This window comes from Haemaphysalis longicornis, unplaced genomic scaffold, assembly GCF_048455015.1.
Source record: "Haemaphysalis longicornis isolate Haplotype H1 unplaced genomic scaffold, Haemaphysalis longicornis Haplotype H1 scaffold_1, whole genome shotgun sequence".
Lineage (NCBI taxonomy): Eukaryota > Metazoa > Arthropoda > Arachnida > Ixodida > Ixodidae > Haemaphysalis > Haemaphysalis longicornis.
The window spans coordinates 198,254,082-198,273,261 of record NW_027526203.1 but is presented as its reverse complement, the minus strand read 5'-3'; the positions used below and the strand labels follow the sequence as shown (position 1 = coordinate 198,273,261).

Below are 19,180 nucleotides of genomic sequence, written 5' to 3'. Positions count from 1 at the left end.
GTCCCAGTCCGTCCACTTGTGTTGCGTGGTGTTACCCCGGAGCTGGCCGGGTATCGTGATTTCCACGATGTATTGGTCGCTCCCCAGGTCGACTCCCGTGTTCTTCCACGTGATCTTTCCCAGAGGATCGTTCTTCACAAAAGTAAGATCTGGTGTTGTATCTCGTGCTACGGAGTTGCCGATCCTGGTGGGGTTGGCTGGGTCCGTGATGAGAGCGCAGTTATTGTCTAGGGCGCTTTGCAACAAATCTCTTCCTTTGATCGAGTCGCGGACGTATCCCCACGCCGTGTGCGGCGCGTTAAAGTCCCCGCCGATCACGAGCATGCTGCCTTTGGCACGCGTGCTTGCTTGATGAAACAGCGAACGAAACTTCTGAAGTGAGTGCTTGGGGTTACTGTAGACGTTGAGCAGGAATAGACTGCCCTTGCGTTGCTTGCTGGGGATAATTTCAATGAAGGTGTATTGGGCCTTGATTCTTCCTTGCTTGACTTCATGTTCCACGAAGGTGAGCCCTTTGCGGACAAGGGTGCACACACCCCGTCCCTCTGCGGGACTGATGTGTGATTTGTACCCGGGAAGTGATGGGGCCTTCGTGACCGTTTCTTGGAGCATAATTACATCCGGTTTCTTGTTGACCGCTGCTACGTGCTGGTGTAACACCGCCCTCTTGTTGTCGTAGCTGTGGCAATTCCACTGCCAGACCGTAAGGTCTGACCGTGGCTTTACTGTTGTTGCTGTGTGGTTGGAGGCCATGATTGGGCTAGTGTAAAGGGCTGTTGCTGGTCTTGGGTATAAGGATGATTCGTGAACATTGGTGCGAACGTCGGGTGTCTCACTATTGGGAGTAACGTCTGTTCGATGAATTCGAATTTGGCTTCAACTTTCTGGAAGGATGTGCCGATGAGTTGCTCGAGTTTACCGAGCCGTGCATCGGTTGCTGCAATCAGCGCCTCCAGTTTGGTAAATCGGTCGTCTATTCGGGCTTCCAGTCTTGTCTCTAACTGGGCGATTTCACTTCCCGTTCCGATCGACTCGAGCGCGCGTTTCTTGGGCGCTGGCTCGGCCGCCGTTTCTTCTTGGGGTTCGTCTGTCGACATTTCTGTTTCAGGTATAGTTTGCGGTGCTGGCGTCTCAGTCTGCGGTGCTGTAGATGCCGCAGCCGGGGCCGGCGAGGCCATGATCACGGAGTTTGTAGCGGTGGCTGGTCTTGGTGCTAGGAGCATTTTTCGTATTTCTGTAATTTCTTTGGTCAGGTTGTTGATCGAGGTTTCAAGCTCGGTGTTTCGCTTTCGCAGTGATTCGTTTGTTGCTTTCAACGACTCATTTGTTCCCTTGAGGCGATCCATTTCTTCGTTGTTGTTATGTCTCCGATGTGGCGGTGCATTCGGCATGCTCCTGCTGCTGCTAGCGCTGCTGCTGCCGTTCATCGCCACGTTAGCCCAGCTCACGCGATCGCTTGATGGCGACCTTTTGCGGCTGCTGCTCCGCTTGCTCTTGTCACAGCTGCTTTTTCTTCTTGATGAATCACGGCTGCGGGACGGAGTCCGCGATGCGCTTGGTGAACGTGGCCTTCCTAGCCGCGGGAACGAGCCTGCCGAGGGTAGCTGTTGTTGCTCCTCGGCGTTGCGACGCTCCCATCGTCGGCGGCGAACGACGTACGGAGTCTTGTACTTGCCCTTGCAAAAGCGGTCGCCCGTTTGGTGCCCGCCTCCGCACAGCTTGCACGCGGGGGTACAGCGATGATCCTCCTTGGGGTTGGTAGCGCCGCATGTGAGGCATGTGCGGATGTTCGGCGTGGGGCACACGTCGCGCCGGTGGCCGACCTTGCCGCACACTCTGCACACGTCGATCTGCTTTCTGTATAAGCTGCATGGGATCAGAGCTACGCCGTAGCGCACGAACCGCGGAACCTTGGCGCCTTGAAACACTACGATTACCGTCGATGTGCTGCCGATGCGTTTGGCTCCTACCGCAAGCGGGTTGCGATCGTTCACAATGTTTCGGTCTATTTCGTCGGCGCTCTCCTCTGTCGCTATGCCACGTATCACGCCCTTCACAGTGTCGTGGGGTGCCGTGCGGTAAGCGCCGACTTCGTGAAGCCTGCCTTGTACTTTAATCGACTGGATTCGGGCATATTTCGCCGCTCTCTCTTCGCTGGGAGTGCTTACAACCATGATATTCTGCTGGGTGTTCGGGCATATCGTATCTTGAGTCACCGCCACGTTCTCGATTCCTGCCGCCGCCACGATGGCTGCTGCCACGTTGGTAGTACCGGCCTTGAGAATATCAAGACCGCCTCTCGGTCTCACTACAACCTTGATTTCTTCCGCTGGCATGGCGGGCATGCGCGCCGCACGTATCGCTGAAACGCGAGCGCTCTTGGTAGACTTCGCTTTCGAAGAGCTCGGAATAACGTCTCGATGGGACGACTCACCGCTCGAAGCACGTTGCCGAAGCCTTGACATACGTTCGCCGGCCTTGGACCATCCGGCTTCGTTGTGGTATTCCTCGGGCGAAATATCCTCGCCCTGCACTTGCACACACATTTGGGAGAACGATGTTCCAGGCGTCGATGCGGCGGAACCCTCCATGTCATGGGCGAAGAGCGCGGGGCTAGGACCAGCGAGCCCTGGGTTCGCTTAGGCTTAGCGAGTCCTCGTGGCGTTGAAACGGGAAAAGTCCAATAAATTGGCAAAAAACGCACCTTTCGTAGAACAATTGGTATCGGTCGATGCCGGACACCTTCACGGACACATTAGTAACGATATATCCAAGGTTGGAGCTAATTAGCACTGCGTATTTGGGCATGAAAGACGGAGCCGATTAGAACACGTCCGCTCACCTCGGCGACCGCAGCGCCCCCCTCCTTTCCTTTTTTTTTTCTTTTTTTTTTTTTTGGGGGGGGGGGGGGGGGGGGGGGGGGGACAACGACTACAGACCACTAGAAGCTCTCGATAAGAAACTGCTCTTCATCGCGATGATTGAGCCGTACTATCGGCCGCAAAAGTTTGCGGGATAATATGCAGTGCGTGGCGGAGACCGCGACAGACCGCCGGGTCGAGGCGACTTCGCCGAATCTACCCTTCTTTGTACCCCGCCCCTTTGTGCCCCGACTGCGGGTCCCTCGATACCCAAGACCACTGCATGTGGCAGTGCCCCCACAACCCATTCCCCCCTTTCACAGACGGAGAGCACTGAGCGAAGGCGTTGTGCAGCTCGGACCGTGAGGTCCAGGCTAAGGTCATCCAGCGAGCTGCAATGGTCACCGGCCGGTTACCACCGCCGGTCACCCGCGACCCTGACTAGCCCCCATGGGGCTCAAATAGAGTTTCTCTCTCTCTCTCTCTCTCTCTCTCTCTCTCTCTCTCTCTCTCTCTCTCTCTCTCTCTCTAGTTTTGTGCATGCCTGCCCTTACTTTGTTATCAGGCATCTCTGGTCACTGGTTTCCCCATGACGCGCTGTCGATATTCGCGACAGCCGCTGTTGCGCCGCGTGACCATCGCCGCGGGTCTACTTTCACTGGTACAACAAGACGTAGCTTGCGGCCGCCTTTTGCGGGGCGATCAACTTTGTCTGAATATATTGTATCTACGAAGTGATGTGCTGGTCGAAAATTAAAATAATTACAGCGGAGCTGTTATAGGCTAGTGTCTGAAGGAAATTGCGGGCGTCTACAAGGTGGGCTGCAGCAAAGCCAACTTTCTGGTGATTGAGCTGTAGCTCTCAATCTATAAAGGTATCTTGAAAAAGGTCATACTGAAATTGGGGCTAGCACGACAAAATGGCGATAAGTTACGGATCCAAATCACTAAGACCACTCTTACGAGCCTCCGCATAACTCAAGGGAAGCTCGGAATATGCCCGTTCATACGCAAGGTTCCTCCTGTGATTACGAGGAGGTGCACTGAATGCATGTAAATGGCTGGACACACACTTGATCTTCGTTGAATGGGAAAAACATGAGTGCCTTTCTGCTCTGCGAAGGAGGATAACCAACGAAGCTGGGAACAGCAAAGATGCACAAAACAAACACGTTTATAAATTGCGATTGAGCATATTTCGCCGTTAATTACCTACCTGAATGAAACTTGGGTGGAGTAGAGTTTTATTCCAGCAGAAAAACATGGGGCTGCCCGTTTGCGTCCCGCACACGCCCGTCTATTGACAGCAGATAAAAATTATTCCGCAATATTTACAACTACACTGTGAACTACTTATGATATGAAAAGTAAATGAAACGGCGTAATTACAGAGTCTTCCTAGCCGCCAATTTCAGAATGACTTTTTTCACTATATTTACATCAGATTGAGAGCTCTGCAGAACATTCACCAGAAAGTTCGCTTTGCCGCAACACACCTTGTCGGCGCACGCAGTTTTCGTCAGATCCTGACCTTGCGCTATAAGTAATTCAATGTTCGACCAGCACAACACTTCGTAGATAGGATATATTCAGACAAAGTTCAGACAAAGTGCAAAAACTGTTACTGTTACGCCATGCTTTGGTGATAGTCCGAGCTCTTTGCTGGAGAAAATGGTTAGTGATGTGGTACTCATTGGGTAAATCTTTGAGGCCAGACCACATAATACTTTATGGCTGCCGCCGCGTAACATCAGCAATGGTTGAGGTACGACTAATGCCACCCGTGGTGCACGGGAAGTGACCCAGTTCATTTCTGAGTGTGCATTCAAGGGCAGAGAAACTCCACTTAGTTTCTCTCTCCCTTCCGGCAGATACCAACCGCTACAAGCTATGAACACTTGTACTAAGTTTTGCCTATGATATGAAGGTATAATTAAATAGTATAATCATTACACGCCAGTTATTGCTGTTCCATCGACGAGGTACGGGACTTTCCAGAATTGAACTCATGCCAGCATGAAGCGTTCTTGGCAAATTTGCGGCCGTTCCAGCAAAAAACCGGACTCAGTACTTAAGACCCCGATGTCTCTTCTCGGCAGGAATCAAAAGATGTAATTTTGCATTATTCCCTCCTCTCCTACATTGATACGCCAACCTGCAGTAAAGTACTGCTCTCTCAGGCACAGGGTCCGTACATTTGTATTATTTTCTTCTACTTCAAAGTAGGTGCGCAGCGAGAGTTTAGCTGGACAAACGGACATAAAATCCCGGGCCATCTCCACTAACGTGAAACCTGGGGCGGGGTGAATCATGCAGTGTATAAGTGTATTCTTGGCGCCTTGACGTTTTTGCCAACGGAGATGAAACTGTTGGGGGGTAGAGTACGTATAGAGCTTTCCTGTAAAACTCTCTTGTCTTTGAAGCACGAAGCGTCATGGCGGAATGCACGTTCCTCAAGAGTCCACTTCCCCCCACTCCCTCCCTTACACCCCCCTATCCTACCTCCACTTCCCCACCCCCACTCCTTGAGCGATGGGGAACCTTGCTGTCCAGCCCCGCCTTGCCGACCCAGCTAGCCCTGGCGGCCAGGGGCCAGGAGTTGTTGGCGACATATGGGTCCCGTGAACAGAGAACCACCCCGTGTGGTGCCTGTGGGCACCACCAAATCTTTTGGGCTCAATAAATTTTGTGTCATCATCTAGCCCGAGGCGTAAACGAGGGTCCCGGTGTTTTAGTACCGTGACAACACGAGACGACGATTACGACGACGACGACGACGACGACAGGAGATGCCAACAGCCCGAGCCCCTAAGGAGCTTCACCCCTAAAAAAAGTGCTGTAATCCGAATTGTAGGTGGAATACAGGCTTCAAATATGCTCATTTCTTGGTAATCTTTTCATTAAAATTATGCATAACATAGTAGCAAACCCGTCTGCGCGATGCCTACAGAGCGCTGTTAGCGGCAAAGAAGCGCGTGCGGCGTGCTCCGCGCGCACATACCAGAGAGGGGGAAAGTCTGTCCGCGCCCCGCGTCAGCTGAGGGCTAGGCTAGGTTTCCCCTCGCGCAGTGGAGCGGAGCCATTAATCAGGTGAACCTTTTGGGGACACACACACGGGACGCAGCGCGCTCCTCAGCACGGAGACTTTGGCGGCGGGGAAGGGAGCAAATAGAGTGGCCGCGGCTACTGAACCCGTACCGCTGCTTCGTATCATGCTAATACTCCTCTGCGTGAACCAGGTCGACGCGACTCCACTGGCTCGATGCGCTTCCCGGGAAGGCACGCAATTGCGGGCAGGGACACTGCGGTCGCCAGAAAGGGAGCGCTACGACACACATGATTTCCGAGAGAAGGAAAGCGTCATGCAACTTTCTGTACTAGCATTGTGGCGCCTTTTAACCTCTAAGTGGGAAGCCTCCAACTGCCGGAAATGGTCGGTTCCCTGCAACACTTCCCATTAGCGCTTTCACTCGGTCCTTCGTCCTGAGAAGCACCTTAGAAGCTATAGTTATCCCCAGCATAGGGTAGCGCTGCCTGATTTGCTCATTGCAGCCGATACCTCTTCTAGTTTCTGCTTTGATTTTGTTTTTGCGATTTTATTTGAAGTGGCCGTGGTATGGGTTTATCGCTGCAAGTGAAAGCGAGCCAGTGAATAGCAGCGATACGGCTTGGGTGATGTCACTCAAGCTCGAACGCAGTTCCCAGACCTATCAGAGCGAAAAATCTTGTGGACAAGGTTCTAAAATATCTGATGGGTGTAAAGCAGTAATACTTTGCTCGGGTACTTCGTGAGCACCTAATCTAAGCACCGCACGCGCATTTTAATTGCACTCAAAAATCAATTCAGGTTTTGAAAAAGAGAAAAAGCAAAACCGGTTGCTCGAGCAACCCGTTTTGCTTTCAAAGTCCTGAGCATGCGCCGGACTTTGAATCCCTTCTAATGTGGAGTTGACTTTGAATCCCTTCTAATGTGGAGTTAAGTCTATGCCCTCCCCCCTTTCAATGTTACGTGGAATAACTGTGGGGCTAACAATGGCTCCATAGTGGACGCGGAGTGCTAAATATCGCGCATATCTAGAAAATGAATTATTGTATGAGAAGTAGCTGCCGCATGCGGGAAAAATGTTTCGCCATTGGCGCGCGGACAGAGAGCGGCAGAAGAATAAAGGGCAACAGGCGCGTGCGGAGAGAGGGGACGTCAAGCCGAGCTGGCAGCGGTGGCGCTGCCTTAGCGCAGCTGCCGCCCTTGCTCTGGAAGTGGTTGTTCTTCCGTGGCTGACTGGCCCGTTGCCCCGGCTCGCAGGGTAAAATGGAGTAAGCCGCTAGAGCATTGCCAAGTAGGCGGCAAAAAAGGTTAGTATGACCGCGACGAAGGGCCCTATACTGGTGAACATCGAAAGGAGCGACGAGTAGCCGATGACACTGCTAAAAGGTATTCACCCGGAAGCGAGAATCCATCCAGCAGCAACAACAGGAAAAAACGGCATGCGATAAGTCAGTATCCAGAAACATCCCCGCTTCTCCCTTAATTGCACACCTTTCTTCGCCCTGCGTTTCTCCTACCACCCTAGATCCAGGGTACAGCATCGAGCGGACCAATTCGTAAAGAGGCAAAATTTCCCTCCGTTCTTTATGAAACATCGTCGATGCCAAAAAAAGAAAGCATTAAAACAGATGCTCTGTCCGAAGCCAGTGAAGTGGCTGCTAACGAAGTTTTCGTCGTCTGCGTCATTTGAAAGACCAGCGTATATTTCACGGACACAAGTACGGGGGCTAAATGATGCGTCTGTTAAGCTTCAAGTGCAAATTTCATTTGTCAAACAGATCAGCAGGAAAAAAAAACAAAACAAGAGTCGAGTAAAAGGACTAGTCGTCGAATTAGCCTGATCGCTCGCAACACACTGGTCTGGCGGCATTTCAGGCAGTAAAATAGGCGCACTCCCGCCTGCGCCGATCGCGAGAAACGCACCGAGTGCAACTATAGGCTGCGAGCGTGCCACACTAGCCTCTTTTGAGGTCAATAAAAGAGCTCGCAAGTATGAATGCTGCCGACTGTGCGAGTACTATTACGCAAATTAAATGTTCGCATTTTGTTCCTTTAGTTTCAGATGAGAAACAGAAAGAAAAGTTGGAATGGCTTTCAGGCCACCGACGCCACCCAAACGAGCCACGCGGGTTTCTTGTCGCAACCACAGAGAGATATTACACAACCTCAAATCAGGCCTTTTCTCATTCAGGACGTCTGTCTGCACCAAAACAAAACAAAAAAAAAACACCCTGCAAGAAAACTAAACTATGTGGGAGGAACTGACCGAAAGTTCGGCGTTGCGACAGAGGCTTTCCCTTGTCTGGGCAGGAAGCCTTGTATTTTCTCTGTTTAAGTTCCAAACTCATTCGTCAGCGCGTATAATGTCCCTATTAGACCGTTCCCTTGGACACCCAATGGGATCCAGGCCCATAGGGGAACAGCTACAGCGCACTGTTCAAACATTTACGACGTGTGTGACCCGGCGAACATGTTGCAAAACTCCCAGCGGGTCGTGATAGATGTCCGAAAGTTCCGCTCACGTTTGACCTGCGGCGCCCAGGGAATCTCGCATCGGTTGTCGACCTTCGGTGTGAAAATAATCAAACCTCGACGTGGCTGTCCAACTAGTTTAATTTTGTTGCGCCCTTTGTATACATATTAGGCATATAACTACGTAAGCGTCTGAACATCTGCACCAGTTGTTTTTTTTTGTATGAAATGAATTGGAGCCTATAAGAGCCAGTGCAAGAGTCTGTACGCACCTATAAGCAAGCGTATATTTTTGCCTGCCTAGTTGTGGGCGTAATCTTTTTTTTTTTTTTTTCAGTAAATGCGATCACCACTACAATTTTCGACCGTTTTTCTACGCGCAGCACTAAACGAGAACAGAAGTGTGATTGCAGACTTCTACAGTTCTTGCACTTACGAAACTGTTCGGGTGTGTGCACGATTGCAGTATACTGTCTTCCTCGATTTTAGCACAATTTATTACCGACTTATAACGGCGGGGGGGGGGGGGGGGGGGGGGGGACAACTCGTGCAAGTACAAGGTGCTCTCTTTCTTGCAGCCGTCACTGAATCTACACCTTGGTGACGATTTTTCCTTTGCTTACCGAAGGATTGCCCTGTACGTCTGCGTGCGGGCTCTGTCCAGCGGGGGGAGGGGACGATGAAGAGCGCGCCTCCAGTCTAGCGGGAATGCCGTGCTTTCCAACATCGGAATTGAATTCTAGGTTGAGCGACAGTGGCGCTCCCATGCCTCACGAGAGGGATGAAGCGCACTACACTCTCACCCTAAAGCATCTCCCCTTTCTTTCCGGAATAGTTGTTTAATGTGTATAGCATGCGGGGCCGTGTCGCTCACAAGAATGCAAGAAACTGTCATTGTTTTCACGGCCCTGTTTCGCTTACTCCTATATGTGCCCTTGTGGCCCTTTTCGAAATCATACCATCGTCGCACGAACGGGGCTTGCCGGGATTTGATTTATCTTTGGTACCCAACTTCAATTTGGAAACATATTTCTCCTACCTGTGCCATTTACTGCATACTGTAGTGCCAGACGGGAGCACTGGCCCTGCTTGGCTGAGGAGGTTAACTGAATTATCATCAGAACGACGCTGAGGGGAAGGGGAGGGGGGTGCATGCAGCTGCATATAGTTTTATGCTGATATGTACTATAGAAGCGAAATTGCCGCTCAAGTGCCGTGCCTCCATGGTGGCCGCCATAACAGCTGACTGTGTTCCTTTCTTACTTAGCCTGGCTTGCAACATGGCTTCTCACCACTCCTGCGACCATAGCAACAACAGGGGCAGAATTCTTTTCCTTGTTCGTATTGCATGAAGCTGTTAAAAATCTGTGACGAATAAATCGTCTAAGCGCTGTGCCTTTGTATTGGCAAAACAACTATGAACGACACTGCTCCAGTATTTTGCAGCCACGCACAACTTTCGATCTTGTTCATTGATCATGCCAGGCAACGATGGAATGTTTCTCCGTGGTCCATGGCAGCCTGCTCGCTGAGGCGGAGGCCCCTTAGAGCGCCAGATTCCCCCCTAGCGCATATGGTTGCCCATCGCGTTTCATCGCATGAGAGTGCAATGTCTTTTTTTTTTCAGGCCGGAGAGAGGCGAACACTCAAATAGGCAAAGTATACAGAGAGCTCCAAGGAAATCTTGCGTCGTATTCTAGATCGAAATTATCACTAGCCTAGATAATTAACAAATTCCTAGACAGATAAGGCATTTAAGCATTACCTTTTCCTCCTCCGCTGTTTTCTTTTCTGCGTGAGTGTGTGTGTGTGTGTGTGTGCGTGCGTGTGTGCGTGTGTGTGTGTGAGAGAGAGAGATAGAGAGAGATAGAGAGAGAGAGAGAGAGAGAGAGAGAGAGAGAGAGAGAGAGAGAGAGAGAGAGAGAGAGAGAGAGAGAGAGGGGGGGGGGGGGAGAAAGAGGGAGAGCGTACATGTGCACTCGTGCACGCGTGCATGTGTACAATTCAAATTTTGGGGGTTTTACGAGCCCAAGCTACCCAAGGGGTATACGATGCGCACCGTGTGTGTGCGCGCGTGTTTAGCTCGGAGATCTGACGTGGTGCTGAGACTGTGTGCTGTGCGGTGCTATGCGCAGGTTCGCGTGTACCAGGCAATGCCTGGGGCGTCCCCGTTGCGAGAGGAGGGTCACCGACTACTGGACGTGCGGCGTATGACGTACACCTCGGTCGGCTGGGAGGTCTTCTACGTCAAGGCAGCCGCCGTCGACTGGATCAAAGACCCGGCATCAAACCTCGGTCAGTGCCTCACGTCTCTTACGTCGAACATCCTTTGGCCGGATGCACTGCCTAACACAGGGTCCCGAGCGCCAGGCCATGATTAAGTTCTAGGCGGCTTCGGTGGGCTTGTTTCTACTGGGGCCGCAATACATGACCACATCAGATGGGGATGTACAGTCACTGTCACAGCCGAGCTACATATATTTCTGGCGTCGAATGATAGGCCCATTCCTTTTGTATCGTCCATGCTGGTGGGTAATCCGTAAAGTTAGCTCGATCAGCTTGGTTTCTTTTAAAGGGAAGTCTTCTATGGCTACGCTTCCGGGCGTTTTCCCTCAAAATGTTCAAAAACGCCTTCGGGTCAATATATGGGCTCCTACAGGGGGCAAACGGACAGCTTCATTCATGCCTGTCTGCTAGGATAAAACTAGTGATGCGTGTATAATACCGCTTCGCTCGTCGTACGCGTCCACCTTCCACCTTCACGGAGTGAAGTGGTACTAATTTTTCCTTCGTTTCCTTTTGTGATGTGTTTAAAAATGCAAGTCGACGTGCTAGACTGTATATAACTTGGCGTCGTCGTCCAGTAGCAAACGCCCATGAATCAATAAAAAAATATCAGGCCAGGAAATACTTTCACAGCCGGAGGTACGCAGAGACAGCGTGAAAAAAAAAATCGCACAAACATGAAATCGCGATACCAGGAACAAATATGGCACCCTGCTGTATGATTTTAAACAAACAAGGTAGGCTTATATAGAAAGACTCGTGTTAACGAATTCCTTGGTAACCAATTTTAGTACGTGTCACTAGATTTTTATTTATTCGCTGTGATAATGATGACCGGGTTTCGGACGTGTGCCAGTTGCGCATAAGTATATGAAAGCATTTGTACGAACTTTTGGCCACTTCAAACGCTCAAGAAACAGCTTTTTCGAAATCTAAAATACTTTTTAACATTTTCAACGAATAAACACGTCTATAGTGTCCAAATTAAGTACCCCCGATACATAGCACACATATGCCACTGCTCTGCGCCCACGAGAAACTTATAACCTTTGTCAAAACAGTTTGATCTATTTCCCCACCGTTATTCCAAGTCTGGACATTTTCTGAGCGCCAGTGTGGCGTCACAGTTGCTGTATTGCCGCTATCAGTCGGGCTCATTTCGGTTTCAGCAGTAAACACACAGCGTAACAAAAGCAAACCGGATATAAAAAGGACCCTGCAGCCGGTCGGTTATAACTAGAGACCGGAACTTTAGGCACGAAAAATCAAGGTTTTAGGCGCCTGTAATAGGCACTGAAAAGTGTCATTTAGGTATACATGGCCGATCAAAACTCTAGTTTAGGCATATACAGGACCAAATCGTATTTACTTTCATTTTCCTCGTGGAAATGTGCCATAGAAGAGTCACCATTTTAACAGATTTACGTACATTTTGGGCCGCAGCAGATACCGTTCTTGAAGCGAAAGCTTTCCAATTGGAACCGATGGCATCCTGTCAAAAAACTAACGCATTTCTCCATAGACCGTTTGGTCGGCCGAAAAGCTCTGACAAAATCTCTGGACACGCGGAGCGTGCGTGAAACCGGGCTTCCGTTGTATCAAAACGGTCACTTGAAAATCGCGGAAAAGGGACAGTTGTATGTAAGACAATGCACGCATCGATCATGAAGACACCATTATTTTATAAACCACGCGTACCGGTATCCATTTGGATCATTCCTAGATGCGTTCTCTTAGTGCGCGAAAAATCGTCGCATGGGTTCGTTTTTAGTTGGCGATCTGGGTCTTTGGAGGTTTGACGATCGATTGGACGCATTTTCAGCGAAGGTTTTGATGCACTTTTGACTCAGTTCGGGTGTTAGGAAGATTTCGCTCTTCTCTCAACTTTCTTTAGGAACAGATGACAGTGTTTTTTTCATTCTCTGTTGCGATTTTCTCTAAGCGAATACCGAATGCCTTTGCTGTTGCAACCTAAAGGAAGCGGCCCAATAGCGGCGATATTGCTTGTGTGAAGGCACATGAGAATACCAGAACGTTAAAGAACAAAACAAAGGGAGAATAACTCATGGATAGTGGGGTTTAACGCGCCGACGCAACGCAGGCGTTGAGGCGCGCCGTGCTGCAGGGCTCCGGATTAGTTTTGACCACCTGGGGATCTTTAACGTGCGCCGAAATCTTCACACCCGGGCGTTTTCGCTTTTCGCCTCTATCAGAAAAGCGGTCACTATCAGGATGCGACGAACAATAAATCGTTCCGCGACGCACCCGAATGAGCAGTCAAGGCTGCCAGCGGGGCAAATCTGTGGAATTAAAAAGCCGAGCATATTGCCGCGAACTAGGCATTTGGTTCATTTGTTTATGTTTTGTTTTTAGTGCCGGGCCGCGCCCGGCTTCGTTATCTGTGTCCCAAGCGAAGCGCGTGTTCCATTCGTTATTTTTATGCCGCACGGGTTATCTCATTCTGATACGGAGAGCGTTTCGTCCTAACTTCACTAGCCTCGAATAATCTTCTTTGATCTACAATGTTCTAGATGTAAATCGACGGTTCGAGAAACACTCGCGCCGAAAGATAAAAGCCTGTAGAGGAGACGCCGCGGTATTGCGATCGCCGACGCTCGCTTGCGTACGTCACTTTGCTGACTGCTGCTTCGCCGCCTGTGTATTCTTTGAGTTGTTAGGGGAGCACAAGTTCACTCCAATAAACTTGTTTTCCTTGAAGACAACTGCGTCGTCTTTGGCCACGTGACAATATAATTTCAATGTAAAATTTATTCTGGTCGGGGGAATTGGCTGAATGCAATGTGCGGCGTGCTTGCATTTAGTAGTGGTACCGGGAAGATCATGTTTGAGCCAAATCGCACACCGTGCTTTGACATTATCTCTAGTGGCCCGTTGGTCGTAATGATGGCTCACTTTGGTGCCTCGTGGCGAAGCAGGCACTTGAAATTGCCATAAAGGGAACGGTTGCGTGCATGGTCCCTTGTGCCGTGTAGGGCCTCTGAAAGAAACGTCAAGGGCAATATCGAAAGAAAAAAAAACGATGGCCGTAAATCAAACAGCTAGTGGTCGCTTGATTGAACTACTATTTCCCGGGGAAAATTTATTCTTTAGTGAAAAGAGTTCACGAGAAAATGACGACTACTGACACAGCCCGGCCAATCTGTATTGACCGCGCATCAGTCATGAAACATCAAGCAAGGTCCACTGATACGTGCAGGGGTTGAATAATGCCCCGGTTGGGTGACCTTTTCGGTATTATACTATGTTGCAGCCTTTCCGGGGCCCTGTGATCGAATTGTTCCCCCGCCCCCCGTCCACGTCGTTACTTCGCTGTAAGAAGGATTTAGAGCGAAGCTTAACGCGCACGATGTAAACATACCGAGTGAGTTTAATCCGCTGAGAAGAAGAAAATCAATGTTTGGGCATGGGACGGCAAAAACGCAAGCCATGTCAACTGATGCGGGACTAAGCCGCTCAGTTGCCGTTGTTCGGCTTATGTCCGCCGACCATTTATATGTCTGAGCGCACCGCCTCACGCTCCACTGCCGGCACACCATACCCGTTAGTCGGCTATACGCCATGGCCTTGTTAAAATCACGAACTCTCTGTGACGTCAAACTTGGATTTGTTTTACTTTTTTCCCTGCCGTTTCTGCTCTTCTTTCCGTTCTCTTGGCATCCCGCTTACGCTCGAATGTGTTTTACGCTTGTTTTTAATTTTTGCTTTTTTTTCTCGCTCCTTTATGCCAGGCTGGAAGATGTTTCCGCCTTAAGTGAGTTACGACTCTGAAAAAACCGGAGGAGTATCTCTAAACTGGCCGGAAGAAGTAATGAGGTTGAGCGTTAATAAAATTTTCCAGAGCGTGGTAACGGTGGCGGAAGGAACGACTAGGGAATGCGAGGCGCTCCGTCTTTCTCGAAACCGTAAGATAACTTACGCTGCTTACTTCCGCCCGTCGCGGCGATGGCTGCCCAGTGTATCTGCGCAGAAGAGAAAAACAGAGCGTTAGGAAGCCGTCCAAGGAAGCATCTGCACATCGCTTTGGGGATCAAGTGGACGGAAAAGGGAACAATAAGGGATCAGGAGAATAATGGCTTGGACGAAATGTGGTTGGATGTTCGAATTGGACTTCTGAAGAATTTTATGTCCTCAGCGCTGAAACGCTCAAAATGGCAGACAGGCTTACGCTACAGGGATCAATCACCCGGCGTATTCACGATGGTTCGCGAAGGGTATGGCCCCTTCACGCAACTCCGCATTTTCTCATATGTATACCCACCTCAATGGGGAGTGCTTTCGGGGGCACGACTAGAAGCTAACCTCTAAATCTGTTGTCGTTCCCTACAGTCCGGTAACGGTTCCTCGTCGCATGGAAAACCATGAGTTGTTGAAAATGCACGAAGGTGCGCTGGTGTTGAGTGATCATTATTTCATGGCAGTAAAACCTGGATTACTTGTGGAAGGCACCTTCAAAAGCGCCACGAGTACTAAAGGCTCCCGTCGCGCTATGTGTGAGATTCTTTTGTTGCCGCTTCTCCCCTCGCGCCTTTTGCACCACGTGTGGAACATTTATCGTTTCGTTTTGTTTCTGGGGGTGGAAAGGCGATCATGCACGGACAACTTCTATCGTGTACAACGGACAACTTCTGTCGCGGAATGTCTGAAGAGCTTGTTCTACGTTCAGTAATGTGATTTTAGACCTATGCTTTGTATGATACATAGCAAATGTAGTAATGATTTTGCTTTGTGTTATTTTTCTATTACGATTTTGTTATTATGCTTAAATTTGTGAACAGCCCTGTTATTACGTACACTGTAAATCGGGCGGCTGAGGCCTCTTTCAGGCCACGTCCGCCTTTAGTCTCAGCCTCCCCTTGGTTTTGCCAAGAAATAAAAATCATATACTCAAATACTCAAGTATAGTAACTGTACGCTAAAAAATAGCGGTCGAAGGCCTGCTCGTATGTCCTCGCACTTTCCAATGTCACCCCCCCCCCCTTTTCTTTTTAAAAATGTCCATCGAGTCAGAATGAACAGCTAGTCACCGGATGGCCATCGAGCAAAAAAGGAGCTTTATAGTTAAGCCGTAATAGATTCCCCCTCACCTTTCAATTGCGTTCTTTTTTTAGAACTTTTCATTTCTCATTCGTCTCACTACATTTTCCAAAAGGTAACCATTGCCACGCGGGATGCATTGCATTCATTTCTTTACAACACTGGAAGTGTGTGAGGAACGGGATATGAAAAAGTCTTACGATGGCAATGGCGCTGTGAGGGAAATCGCGCAGCACGGGGAGATATTAAGATCAACAGTAATACAAAAAATTTAGAAAACGTGTTTTCAAATTAAAAGGGGAAGGGCGCAGACAGCGGCACAGTGTACGCACAATAGTAGTGCAACTGGGTGCGCCAGGCTTTATTGAAAAGTTCGTGGCAGGTCATGAGCTTGGGGCAAAGTAGCCCCAAGCACGACATCCCCGCGGTCCGCTCACCAAGCTATGTTGCCTCGCCCAGCTTGGAAATGGGTCAAACCACTGATACAGCGCGACTATGGGACACCGCTATTCAATTTGTAACACGGATCGATAAGAATTCATGAACATCTTTCTTTCGTGTTTGCCCACGTACGTAGAAAGGCCTAAACAACCACCGTGTTCGCAGGCGGCTATATTGAACTTGTTTTGTTTATAACAGTGACGAACAGTGACAAATGAAACTTGATTTGTGTGTTTTGGGCGACACTGGGCTGGAAAAAATCATTCAGTGCTTTTCTGAAACGTGTTCACTCTTCGTGTGTGTTATTTGCCAGGGTTTGTTAGTTTCTTTCTACCACGACCACTTAAGATATTAGGTGCTGCAACCGACGACAGCACTCTTTTTGGCATCCCGTGTAGTGAGAAAGTGTTATTTTCCGGCAGGTATTTCACATTTTGGAGCAGCAGTTATGATTGTCCGCCTCGTCATAGTTGGTGAAAGGCAAACGAACATGTATTTTTCTTTATATAGAGTCCATTCTCTTAGTCTCGGCTCATTGTTGTGCAAACTAGGCCTAAAAGCAGCAGCGTACGGCGAACACATGAACGCGCGCACAGCAAACGCATCTTTCATTGCTCGATGAATGCGAAAAAATTAAAGTCGTTCCGTTCAATGGGAAGGCTGTCGGAAGTGCAGTGCAGTTATTCGCCATAATGGGCTGTAGCGCCGTTATCCGCTCACTGCTACCACCCAATGCAATTCAAATTTACCGCCTTCGCAGTGCTCGCGCGCCCCCTGCCTGAAACTGCGCCAGCCGGAGTTCTGTACTTTTTGTGTTTGCTTTTCCTCCCGCACGTGCCGGCGTGGCACTGCCCTTTTTTTTTTTTTTCGCTTCAAAACCAACCCAACGAGCATTCCTGACTAAATGAACGCGGGCGCTGCCGGTTAGTTACGTGTATTTTGCCTCAAATGTACCTACAGTTTTCTGTGCGCTAACCAACGGGGAGATACATCGCCCCGTTGGTTCTTGAGCGCCAGCGGTTCTAGAGCTTCGAACGCTTATGACTATATAAACCGCTTGGCTATAGAAGCCTCTGGGTTACGCCGCGACGACGGAACGCCGTGTGGCTCTAGTTGGGTCCAGCGGGCGAGCTACGACGACAAGGCGAGCCCCTAAAGGGCTTTGCACTTAAAAACACCGTTGTTGACGTGTCGCGAGAAGGCGCAAAAATCGGGTGACGACAAGGGGAACGTGCAGCGGCGGAGAGGCACGAAATAATACGCACGGACGATCGTCTCCGCACTCGAGTGATTTAATCGTGTGCCTCATTCTCTTCCCCATTGCGTCGGAGAGGTAGAGCGGGGCGCCCAATATTAATGTGCGGGAGCGGACTTTTGTATATTGAGCCGACGTATTCCCGTGTACAGACATGCGGGTACATAATCTGATATCTGTCTTTCACTTTCACACGGACACGCACACACGGACAGCGGTATAATTAAGCCGAATTCAATAACAATAAGGGCTAACGTGGTTATAGTTAGTCGCATGTATGTCTAAAGCTTTATTTACACACATCGGGCTTCACATTTAGAGTAAGAAAGCAAGTTGCGTTTTAATTATCTTCTCATTGGTGGTGCGAAAATTCTGGAATATTTGCTTATGATAAGCTTCAAATATGGGAATTTGCGGTGCGAAATTATTACAACTTACCCCTGTACATTTCTCCAAAAACTCCACGCTCGCTGGGGAGAGTGCATGTTCATTCTGGAGATTCTTATTCTGCAGACACAGACAAGTTGTCTTCGTTCGTTTTTGGATGGAATAGGTCGTCATTGTACAGCACGTTTTTATTTGCCGATTTAAGGCCATCTGATAGCGGGTGTCGGTGCAGATACTTCTTCAAAATTCTCACATTCTCCGTCTTTTTTTCTTCCAACGTATACTTTATTGGAACGCCAGTAGTATTACAACTTTGCCGCTCTAAATTCGTCATCAGGTAGGGATCCAAGGCAATTATTTCTTATACGCTATAGAACAGAGTCCGACGAAGTTGTGCTGCGCCCGACCAGAATCAACTAAATCCTTGCAATTCAACGATATCGCACAAGGCCGTTGCACGAATTCGCTATTCAGGTTTTTGGGACAATACATATACTCTAATTACTACCGCCAGGTTTTCTCCTTCGCCACAGTGCCCCAGAAAGACCACTCATTGGGGAAAAAACAGGGAAACGAACCATTAACAAGGCCTGACTGGCCCGCAAATCGCTCTCTGCTGTGTGATTAAACACAATGCAGGCACGACGGTTTTTTTTTTTTTTTTGCATTCCGTCATTGCAAAGCGATATCAAATGCACTCTAAGAAAAAAGGGTAGAAAAAAGGAGGTAATCGAGGGTTTTCTCCCCCGGAACAGTGAGATTCTCCCTTTAGCTAATTACACGTAGCGCCCTCTGTACGGCCTCTACGAAACACCGAAATCTGCGATCTGCTGTCGGCGCCGACGCCGAAAACGAAACCGTCCATCGTTGCACTGTGGCTTTCGCCGATCGGGCGCATACGACGACTATGACCAACACCTCCCATGTGATGTGCTGCTTGCTTGTTTTCTCGCTGTCTTTCTTTTTATTATTACCATGTGCCCGCCACGCTAACGCACGGCTCACCAGCCGTGTGTTTGAAGCACATTCTGTGGGCACCGCTGCATGCTTGCTGTGTGCGACTCGCCTGCGCCCTTTTCAACGTTACCACTGCATTTGTGGACGTTTTATACTGACGCCCAAGGGTAAAAGAGGTCAGCGATGATAGCAAACTGCCCCTTTTTTCGTCAACGAGCACGGACCGCACAATATTGAAGCATCAGTTACCAACAACAAGAGGCCCCCATTCAGCAACATCTTGGCTGAATGGTTGCCAGACCAGTGGTCGGCTCTACGGTAAAATAGCGAAGGCGAGGCAATGAGTTTCATTACCCAAACATACCTCCCGTACTGTTTCGTGACATACCTCCCGTACTGTTTCGTGAAACGTTTTAAGTG

The 19,180-nt window shown here is 49.5% G+C and overlaps 1 protein-coding gene across 1 annotated transcript in view; it reads left to right on the top strand.

The window, feature by feature from the left end:
* Nucleotides 1-19,180, top strand: part of LOC144141131 (bone morphogenetic protein 2-like) — a gene marked incomplete in the record, with an annotated part of 400,398 nt that overhangs the window by 292,333 nt on the left and 88,885 nt on the right. Inside the window, 1 exon segment of the mRNA XM_077672664.1 lies at nt 10,515-10,674. Within this exon segment, the coding sequence (XP_077528790.1) occupies nt 10,515-10,674 (160 nt within the window).